The sequence below is a fragment of the Callorhinus ursinus genome, unplaced genomic scaffold (genome assembly GCF_003265705.2).
Source record: "Callorhinus ursinus isolate GAN/ISIS: 27379988/994484 unplaced genomic scaffold, GSC_fseal_2.0 scaffold124, whole genome shotgun sequence".
NCBI lineage: Eukaryota > Metazoa > Chordata > Mammalia > Carnivora > Otariidae > Callorhinus > Callorhinus ursinus.
The window spans coordinates 453,221-464,210 of record NW_027397186.1 but is presented as its reverse complement, the minus strand read 5'-3'; the positions used below and the strand labels follow the sequence as shown (position 1 = coordinate 464,210).

Sequence of the window (10,990 nt, the reverse complement as noted above, 5' to 3'; positions counted from 1 at the left end):
TTTTGAAAATAAAAAAGAATGATAATTTCTGTTACTATGAGAAAAATAATTACCAATAGACCAGATTCTTAGTGTTTGCTACTTAGAACAATCCCTATGATCAGTCTACATCAGAAACCAAATTATTATAAGACGATTATTTATTTGGTGCTCAGGGAATCGGGGCAAGCTGACTTAGCTAGATGTTGGTGCTGTCAAAGTATGTGGATATCTAATTCATTTAGTGTTGCTCATCTTTTTCCCTATATAGATGATCAACTATAGGTAATCAAATCTTTCATATTTTCCCTTTATGGCTTCTAGATACTTGATCACACTGAGGAAGATCCTTCCTACCTCTCTCTAGGTTATAAAAATAGACTCTTTGTTCCCTTCAAGCTTTTTATAAACACATTTCAATGTTTTCCATTTTAAGTTTTCTGTTATATACAGTTGTATGTATTATGAGGTAGGTGTCTATTCTCAAAGCTTACCTTTTTCTGACAGCATACTTTGTGGAAGGACTTTTTATATTCTGTTAGTTCTTGGTTACCTCCAAAATGTTAATTTTCTCCATAAGGAGACACATTATTTTTATGTTTGGTACTTTTGAGGCATGGTACACTGAGCTGCTGTTGGTAATGTCTTATATTACAGAACTCACTTTCTTAAAAACAGAATGAACAGTTTGGGTGGTTTCTTAGCTCAAGGTTAGAAAACAGGGCCTGGGGCAACAGTTTACCTTGAGATGTATAATACAAGGAAACAAGTGTGAGGGAAAAGGGAAGCAAGGCAAGGAAAGAAGGAAAGCAGATACACGGGGGTTAGCTACCCATCTGGACAGAACTTTGCAACAAAAACACAGCTGATTATTTATATCACATGATGTCTTCAGTAAGGGTACATAAAATTAGTTTCTGAGCACAGTCTATGTAAGTGGAAGGATGGAAAAGAATTTATCTGTCAGCTCTCCTGAGTAGTCTCCTTTGCTCAAAGCCCACCCCACAGGGTGAACTTGGCAGAGAATTAACCAAAAAAGAGGTATAAACACAAAATTTGCCTGAACCACAGCAATTTGCTAAACCCACACTTAGGATGTTTATTGAGACAAGGCAAGTAAAACACGAATTTAAAAAAAGAAAGCCGCTTTGGGTGACAATTTATAAGAGAACTATACTCTATTTTTGTAAAATTACCTTTGAACACATTTGACTAGGGTAGACTCAAATTCCTAAAACCCTTAGATGAGAACAAAACCAAAATATCCTCCCAGTTTCTAATTTCCTCGGTTTCCCAGGAGCTGCCATCATCAGGACATCAGCATGTGGCTAGGCCTGCCATGTGGCCTGCCTGGACCAGGCTGTCACACATCTGTCTCACACAGCACTTCCCAAAGTCCAGGCGATTTGGTTCCAAGTAACACCAGGTGTGGGACATCCCAAGTACAGGCAGTGCACCTAGGGCTGTGCCACGCTAAGACTAGTTCCTTCTCAGTCTCTGTTCTACAAGACTTCCAGAAAATGTCTGGCATCCAGTCACACCCTGGGTCACCACATTACCACAGCAATGACAATTATTACTCTGTATTCAATGCCTACTGGTGCGTGACCTGGTGTCATGGGGATTAAATGGTCACAGAAGCACAAAGAGACTACAGCCAGTGATCCCCCAGCAGGAGGAAATCAAGATTGAAGCGGGAGGCAGGGAGAGGGGAAAAAAACGGCAAGGAAGGAAAGGAGGAGAAATCTGCTGAGAGCAGAGGAAGGCTGGTCAGGCCTGTGCCCATGCCACATGGTGGCTTTTTATGACTTAACCTCATTTTTACCCACATTTAAAATGAGGTTAAGCGATCAAAGTCACTCAGCACCCCAAATTCAACATGGCTTGATGTGAATATTTTCTAAGGGTTTTTTTTTTAATTCATTTGAGAGAGAGAGAGAAAGCTTGTGTGCACACACACAAGAGTAGGAGCAGGGGGAGAGGCAGAGGGAGAGAGAGAGAAGCAGACTCCCCACTGAGCAGGGAGACCGACGCAGGGGGCTGGATTCCAGGGCCATGGGATCATGAGCTGAGTTGAAGGCAGATACTTAACTGACTGAGCCACCCAGGAGCCCCATGAATGTTTTTTTAGATGTTCAAGCTATACATCTGGGTTAGAAAACCAGTCTCATTGTCTCTATTTTCTCAAGTATCTCCAATGATTATTTTTTAGGAGAAAATTAGAAAAATTTTTAATCAGGCTCCAAAAATTTAGTTACAATATCATCTAATTTTATAAAAGTCACTCAGCACCCGAACTTGAACAAATCAATACAAAGGTCATTATTATTTGCTCAACACCCAAACTGTTCATCCTACTTGACATATAGGAGCATCAGGATAAATATTATTTTCTCTGTTTCTCATCTGAGAAACAGAGAAACTCCCAAGAGTTTACTCTTTCTTCTACACCTTGCTATGTGGGTATCTATAAAGTTATGGACTCGACATAAAGAATATCATCTTCATCTGTGTCTTCATCAAGGAGAGTTTTGTGTCGAGTATCTAATAGAGGCATTATACAGACATTTGTTTCCATACAAAGCAATTTTAAAGCAACCAATTGCTCAAGTTTGGAAGGCTAGTGGCTCTAGCCCTTACTAATAAAGTGATCTTGGGGAAACTTACTTAGCTTCTCCAAGTCTCATTTCCTCTGCAGTAAAAATATAAAACTTACTTGACAGGATCATTGAGAAGATTAAGTGGAGGGGTTAGGAACTATATAAAATGCCAATCAGTGTCTGAAAAATATTAGGTACCACACACTTTTTTCTTCTATAATATACATGTCTTGTACATAAATGTGTTGCTTATCAAATTTGAGTAATACTATTCTTTAAAAAAGAGAAAACTCAAGGGCTTCTAGTTTTGCCTGAAATTATCACTTTAATCAAGAGAAAAGCATAGAAATTTATTTAACATCAGTTTTATGTGATATAGGAGCCCTTGTAAGGAAATGAAGATCCAAACAAGTGGCAAAATCTAAGTGCTTATATAGTAGGTTGAAGGAAGGCAGACAATTGTGTGAAAGTAACTAAAATATGGGGAAACCAAGGGAAGGTAAAATTTATTTTAACAAGATCTGTCTGTACAAAATTCTCTCAGCCTCAACTCCCCATCTCTGGTGATAAGAATTTGAATTTCCTCCTGGTATAGGGAAGACAATTTTCACGTGGGATTTTTATCTCCTGCCTTCAGGAAGAAAAGAGCAGGTCAGAGTGCCTTTCTTGTACCTATTTGCCAAATGCCTTTACTTTTTAATTTTTTTAAATGTTATTTATTTTTGTGTGTGTGAGAGAGAGCACGAGCAGCGGGGAGGGGCAGAGGGAGAAGCAGATTCCCCACTGAGCAGGGAGCCTGAAGCAGGGCTTGATCCCAGGGTCCTGGGATCATGACCTGAGCTGAAGGCAGACGCTTAACTGCTTAACCAACTGAGCCACCCAGGGGCCCTTCCAAATGCTTTTAGCTCAAAATAATCCTTATGCCAAAGGGGCATATTTGGGGGCGGTATAGTCTACCAACCTTCACTCTCATATAAAGTTTAAAACAAAACAAACCCACAAATTAAAAATAAACCAAGCCATAAAACTAAAAAAAAAAAAAACATTTAAATTAACACTAATGACATTGATTAAATGTTGCTTTGTTTGCTCTAAATCACTATCTGCAATATGAATACGGTAGTGTTGCAACAGCAGATTCCCTTGATTTAAACATTCCTTCAGTAGGGGGAGCTTGATGACTCCTCCTCAACCCTCTGCCAATTTCCTTAAACTCAAACTACCCCAAAACCTCTATCAGTACAAAATGATGTACTTATTATGGAGCAAATACACCCTTTAAAAGTATTAACACAGTTTCACATTTTTCTCGGTGACTAGAAACAGAATTTCACTGATCTAAGATGCCTCTGATTTTTAGATGCATCATTATTTTACATACCACTACAAAAGGAAAACAATACTTCTAATTAAAGTATGGAACAATGCTAAGGTGCCTTCAACTGTAAGATGCATCATAACTTCAGCGATACCACACTATGGGGGGAAGAAGTCTATCTAATACCAGTGAATACAGTAGTGCTACTTAGTGCCATGACAGTATTTAACATAACACGAGATTTGTCTCCAAGTCACCAGTTGGGTCTCCAAACATCCCCATTTTTTTCCTATCCTTCAAGCCCAGCTTACCTAAGTGTCCCCCTCCTCTGTACAGCTTTGCCTGAGCACTGCTGCCTGCAGAAGTTTCTGCACTGACGGGAAGGGTTTGGCCATGATCAGAGGCTTGTGGCTTTGGTAGCGTATTTTTGTTTCCACACATCTTACCTTTCCAAAGAGATCATAAACTCAAGGATGTGATCCAATTTTTTTTTTTTGCTGGTTAAAACACACAACTTTATTGATGAAACACGAGTCTAAGATTAACAAATGGAAACCAAAAAAGTGTAGCTTATTTATGATTAGCCTGCTGTCAGTTTAGGTAAAGAGTAAAAAATATCTCAATCTAGGTAGCAAGATGGAATCAATAAATGCTCTCTATACAAGCTCTAGGATTCATTAAATCATTACAATGGTCCAGACTAAAACCAGCCACCACAAGTAACATCACTGTTGATGACCCTTGATATCCATTATTCCAGAGTAGGAGCTGAAAGGATCTCCTTGCCATGTAAGCACAGTGGAAAACAAAGAATTTACAAAATGCATTGTTCCCAGTGCACACTAAAAAATTATCTCGAGATTGTTTGGGACCTACTCCCAATTAGAGTTTGGTCAATACTTTTAGGACTTTTACTTTCACCACCAGATCATTGTGATTTGCTAATGCCTTGATTTTCTTAACACACACTCCAGATTCTTTGAATAAGAAAAAAAGTGAACTTCTGCTGAATTCCTTCTTAGATGATGCAAGCCCTTCGTTTTTTATGTTGTCATTTATATTTTCAAATAGAGTAAGGATATTAAGAAGAATCTCTCTGTCCCATTCTTTATTAAAGAGGGAAATCAATTCTGATGGTACTTTACAACTGACCAGCTCTCTTGTCATGGCTGGATTTTCAGTAAAGTTTATAATTAGTTTCATAATCTGAATCTTGGTGAAGTAATTTCCCAGGAATAACAAAGCAAAAAAGTCTGGAAAAGAATAGGAAAGCAAATGTTGGTAATGATTAGTCACAGTCATGTTGGTTAACAGTCTTAGTCCAGCCATCTGCACAGCTGAGTCCAAGCGACAGATCATGGTATCATCACACACTTGACTGATATACGTCTTAATCTTGCCCTGATTTTCAGCATTCACACTCAAGTTATTAAGGGCATTGTAAGCTTTTTCCCTAATAATAGGATCTTTCGTTTTTATCAGTTTTGCAATAATTGGAAGACCACCCAACTCACGAATGGCATTTTGGTTAAAAGAATATGCTGCATTGTTACCCAGAGTGACCAAGGCTATTTCTTGAATAAAAGGATCATTTGATCTTTCCAGGATGTTAAGAACCTTTTGAAGGTCAGAAGCACCCAGAATATCATCAATTTTATAGGGAAAGTTGAACTTGCCCCTGCGAACAGGCCATGCTGTGGCTGGAGTCCTGGTGCTCTTCCCTCGGGTTCTTCCCTTGGTTTTTCCACTTGCCCTACCTCCAGCCCTAGCCCCACTCCTGGTGGGGTGGCAGCCTCCACCCCTGCCTCCTGGGCAGGGTAAACTGGGTGCCAGAGTCCTGTTCCCGGAGATAGTGCCCAACCGGGCTCCTCTGCCCACTTTTGCACTTGCCTGTTCCTTCAGAGTGCTGAAAAGGGCTTTGGCTTTGGCCTCTAGGCCACCTCCACTCCGGGCCCCCAAGTGGGCCTCTGCCTTTACATCCGAACCACTCTGGAGTTCCATGCCCACCTCAGCCTTGACCTTTGATTCACCCTGAAGTCGAGCCCCAGCCCCTACCCCAGCATTAGCCTTAGCTCCTTTCCCAGTCTCGACCCCAGTCTCTACAATATCACTAGATTCTTCCTCATCGTCCTCCTCATCGTCGTCCCAGATTTTCTCACTCTCATCTCTTCCCCAGGTCAGTCTGTAGACGCAGTAGCAGGCACCTGCCCCGATCACCACACCAGCGGCCACACAACCAGCTTCCCGAGTACGGCCCATGCTGGGGTGAAAGTCTGAACCAAATTCTTAACCAGGGTGGAGTGGGACTGCTCTGGCCCAGAGCAGGGCTCCTGTTGGGGGCGGAGTCTTCAGCGACAGCTGGCGGGCCCTGTGGCAGCTTGCAGGTAACAGCAGAACCTAGGAATGAAGAAAAGATTTAAGGCGTCAGTCTCCCCATTTTGTGCCTTTGCATGCGGACAGACTGAACTGCAGACCAACAAACGGACAGGGACGTGACAGGGACTCGGGGCTGGATCACTGATTCCTTTCCTCTACGGGGAAGGTAATTTTGGAAAATTTTCCCCACCTCCACCTCCAGGCTCTCCAACCTGACGTTCAACCATCCCACCCCAGCCCGTTTACATTCAAGGCATCTAATCAGTTCCCTACCTCCCCTACCCCTCCAGATGTCCTGGGGCTAGCGGCACCCCCACATACACCCGCACAGGTCCAGGCGGTTTCTTCCTTCTCTTCCTTGCCTGGGAGTCCACTGCGACCCGCAAACCTGCATACAAAGGGGTGGGGAGGAGGGTGCTGAACGCTCAAGGGACAGAAGAAGAACCTCTCCCTGGATGGGACACACTTCCCTCTCCGGAATCTCTGGTCCCAGTTCTGCGTAGCCCAACCCTCCACTCCTCAGTCACAGAGCTGTGGCTTGGAAATTCAGTTATCTCCCTTCCGCATCTCCTTTATCTCTTTCGATCCTCCACCCCACCCTGGTCAGTCACTTCCCTTTCCCTGTAATAAAAGGGATGGCGGTGGAGCGAGTGTGGAAGACAGACAGCAAAATGCACAAAGGTTTCCAACTGGCCCTTGCCTCCGCCACCCCCACCATCTCAGAGGTACCAGGACACTCCTCCCTCCACCCATTATACCAACCTCCACTGCTCCGGAGCAATTTCCTTCCTCCCTCATATCAGTTTCCGCCTCCTCCACTAAATCTAAGGACTGGTAACTCTTGAGACTGAGTGCTTGACCGACAGAGCAACCCCAGGACACTGTACTCCGAAGAAGAGTAATTTGGAGCAAGAGCCTCTCCACCCCCACTTCAGGATTCTCATGACACTCCGCCCCCCCAGCCACTTCCTTCTTTGTCGTCTACCTGCAGAGCACTTTGTTTTGAAAGCTCTGAAATGGAATAAAGAGGAAGAAAGGAGGGGGATGCGGAAGAAGTCCATGGGCTCCCCCGGGTTTGCAGTCCTCGCAATTCTCCACCCCAGGGGTCCCCGAATAGTGCCACCACCCTCACTCTGACCTACTTTTTCTGAACAATTTTCCTCTTCTGCTCGCTTTCTAGGGTTGAATTGGCCCTAAAGTGCAAGATCCACAGACACACAAACGACAGGACAGAGACAGACAGCTGGGCGGACAGGACAGCACTTCAGAGAGTCCCAATACCAGCTTTTCCAAATTCAGGATCCTGGTTGTCCAACGGATTTCATCTTTTGGTCTCTCACCCCTACCCCCACTTCTCAGGACTCTGCTGACATCAGCCTTCTTCCTGCCCGGCGTCCATTCACCCACTCCCGCAGCCCCCACCCTCACTGGTCGGCCATTTTCCCAGCAAAAACCACACCCCTTCTGAACAACTGGAAAGGGAGGAGGCGGGGCGAGGGAGTAAGGCAAACCTGAGGAGCAAAAGAAGAGCCCCCTCCCCGATGCATTTCCACCCCCCACGACAGCCATTTTCCCTGTGGGTACTGTCACATCCTTCTTCCTACATAAAATAACAGGAAGGCAGCTGAAGTCAGAAATGGGCCCAAGTTAAGTCAGGGACCGCAGCCACCCCCACCCCTCCGGGGACTGCGGGGCAATCCCACCTCCACCCAGACCTGCAGGGATTGGGGCAGATTCGTTCCTCTGCGTGGTACAGCGCCCTACTTAAAGACGTGGGGAATTACAGACGCACAGCCCCAAGATTCTGGCTTGGTAGACAGACCAGCACCCAGGGCAAGAATCTTACTATCCGCCCTTCCCGATTCAAGGCCCTGGATGCCAAAGTTTGCAGATTTCCTCCCTCCTGGTATGGGGTCGCCCCTGGAAGCCGCACCCCAGAGTCCACCATTTTTGTTCTTGGAAGGGCCAGGGATAGTGCAAGGCTGTGGAGAAAGCAGGCCTCGTCCCTCTTTGGTCTCCACCCTCCACTCCCCGCACCGCAGGGATTCCCCCAGGCAGCGCCCATCCGCACACAGACCTGCTGGGATCCCGGCAGTTACCTCCTCGTCCGTCCCGGGCCACAGGCCCGCCCTGGGGGTAATAGGGAGCTGGTAACCGGACCAAACCAGGATCAGGATTAGAAGGACGTCTGCAAACGTCGGCTCCTGCCCACGTGAGGGCCACGTCACCCGTGAGTTCAAGACCCCAATTACCACTCCCACCAGCAGTGCGTCAGGAGCTGGCCCACCCCCCCTTTCCTTCCCAGCTACATCGGGTCCTGCCACTCATTTTCTTCTGCCAATCCCAGAGACTGAGGAGAGCTTCTCCTTGTGGCCGGAATTTGCCTTTCTCTGGTTAACAGGGAGAAGATGCATCTGTTCCCTTGTCCGTTGGTCTTTTCTTCCTCTTTGAGGAATAGTTTATTTTCCCTTCTCTACTCCCTGTCCAATTGCTTCTCCCCTTCTCTCACTCCCCCCCACCCCCAGCCATGAAGGGCCAGCATTTTCCCTGCACCCCTCTATTAAATGGGAGGAAAGATCTCAGAAAAGATTATACGTAGTGGGAGTCTCTTACTTTCTTAAACTTTTCTGTTCATTTCTTAAAATCAGTACTGCATTACTTTTATATTGAGAAAATAAAATGATGCTATTTTCATTTAAGGGGGGGACCCAAAAGGCCTCATTAATTACGTTATATTTTGTTATAGTACAAGAAAAATGTTTCAACTGGTTATAACAAAATGGCAGCTTTCGAAACATACTAACCCGTTTTAAAATTGAAAACAAATTTTTCATACGATCTATGAATTAGTCCACAAAGAGATTTAATCCTTAGTCGTCTAAGTTTGGCCAGTTAATGTAAATGATCTACTACTTTTTCTACTTTGGGATCAACTTACAATTTGATAAAACAAAAGCAACACAATCCTGTCTTGTTTGATTAAAGAAAGATGTCTATTTACTGTCCCGAAGTCGACGAATGCTGCAGGAACCTGTTGTGATTTGATGGCTCTTCTGAGACCTGCCCCTGGATTACATTCCAGTCCAGGAAGACGGAGGCAGCCGAGGGTGTGAGGAATGTAGAAATGGTCTGATCTCTCAGCTTTGTCAAGTGGGGGAGGAAGGTGCTGACCCTCCACCTCCCCCCATATTCCAGAGCCTCTTATTCCCTGCATTCAGCCACTTGACTCTGTTGCTCGCTCTAAAAGTACACATGGACAGGTGACCAAGATGGTAAACGGCCACCTTTACTCAGGGGACCAACCTGAGCCATTGTTTCTGGCTTGCTTCTTCCCTTTCTCCCTCCCTCCCCCCAAATTCCCAGGGATGTGACTCAGGGATACATAGAAGGGACTGCTGTTCCCACATAGCCCTGCAGCTGTGGGTTTCCATGAAGAAGTGATTGCTGCCTGGGGGAAGCCCCCAGGTCGGCCTGCTCTGCCCTCATCCATGGCGCCTTGGTTAACATGGCTCCTAACACCACGGCTGCTATCACCTGGCTTGAGAGGTTCAGCCAGCTGGGCCTCTTACCTCTGGCCTCCTCGCCACAGGGCACCCCCGGGAGAACCTAACCTTGCTGCAGGGTCACTGCCTGCAGCCCACGCCCCCTTTGCTGCCCCCTCAGCCAAATGTATGCCGGGGTCCCAGAAAGTCTCCCCACTGAGCATACTGATTAACCTAGACTGGGCTTTCTCAACTGACCACTTCTGTGCTGTACCTGGAATTGTATCAACGTTATGCACATATGTTCATTTTAGTGGAGAGAGCAGTCATCGGTCTCACCAGATTCTCACGGGCATCTATGACTTTAACAAAATAATGGACTACTTGCCTAGGAAAAAAGATATATCCCCTGAGTAGAAATCAGTCTCTTCCTTTATCTCTCTGTCTCAATCTCTCTCTCTGCCTCTGTCTCTCTCATTATACACATTTCTTATTTTTTTAAATGTGCAAACAATGCAGAAATGTGTAAGGTAGAATGTGAAAGTGCCCTGCAACTCTTGTTCCACCACCAACCACTTTTAACAATTTCCACCTTTCTTCATGCAAATACAAAAAGTATATGTATGCATGTGTCCAGTTCCAGGTTGAACAACAATACACAGAGCGAGATGGTTGCCATTTAGTGACATAAAGTGTAATGAATCTGCACTTTGATTTGAGGACTGACATCTTTAAAAATTGAGTCTCTCTACGTCGACTTTTATGATCTTCAACAAATTTTGTTTCTTCAGGTAGGTTATACTCATTACTTGCTAAGTTTATTCCTAGGTAGTTTATTGTTTTGTTGTTTTGTAGGATGACATTCCTTTTATGATTATATTTTGTACTAGGTTATTGCCTAAGGAAAAATAATTAGTATTTCTTTTTTTTTTTAATAATTAGTATTTCTGATAATGTTTCAGTTGATACATCTAGCATCTGCAAATGATGATTTTGTTAATTTCCTCTTTTCCGATATTTATATCTCTTATTCTTTCATTTTCTGGATGTACTGCATTGACCAGAACCTCCAGAACAACGGTGAATAATGGTGATTGAGGGCCTCCCAACCTTGTTCCTGAAGTAAATGGGAATGCCCCTAATATTTCACCATTTAGTGTGAGTTTGCTGTTTGTTTCCAATGTGTTCTCCTTCTGTTTTTGTGTGAGTGGGGGGTGATGTCTAAAAGCTGCACT

At 44.5% G+C, this 10,990-nt stretch overlaps 1 protein-coding gene across 16 annotated transcripts in view; it reads right to left on the bottom strand.

Annotated features, from left to right (window-relative positions):
* Positions 1 to 2,873: 2,873 nt before the first annotated feature.
* LOC112825159 (armadillo repeat-containing X-linked protein 1) overlaps positions 2,874 to 10,990 on the bottom strand; it is a 39,629-nt gene continuing 31,512 nt past the window's right edge. For 5 of the 16 annotated variants that reach the window (XM_073889991.1, XM_073889987.1, XM_073889984.1 and 2 more), the window contains 2 exons: positions 6,556 to 6,661; positions 2,874 to 6,294 (listed from right to left, as the gene is read on the bottom strand). In XM_073889991.1, coding sequence (XP_073746092.1) covers positions 4,780 to 6,156 — 1,377 coding nt within the window. In that variant the 5' untranslated portion in view covers positions 6,157 to 6,294; positions 6,556 to 6,661 and the 3' untranslated portion in view covers positions 2,874 to 4,779. Of the gene's footprint in view, positions 6,295 to 6,546; positions 6,662 to 7,035; positions 7,376 to 7,554; positions 8,272 to 8,350; positions 8,521 to 10,990 lie in introns of those variants that run through there. The other 11 variants (XM_073889993.1, XM_073889990.1, XM_073889985.1 and 8 more) reach the window with 9 other exon arrangements.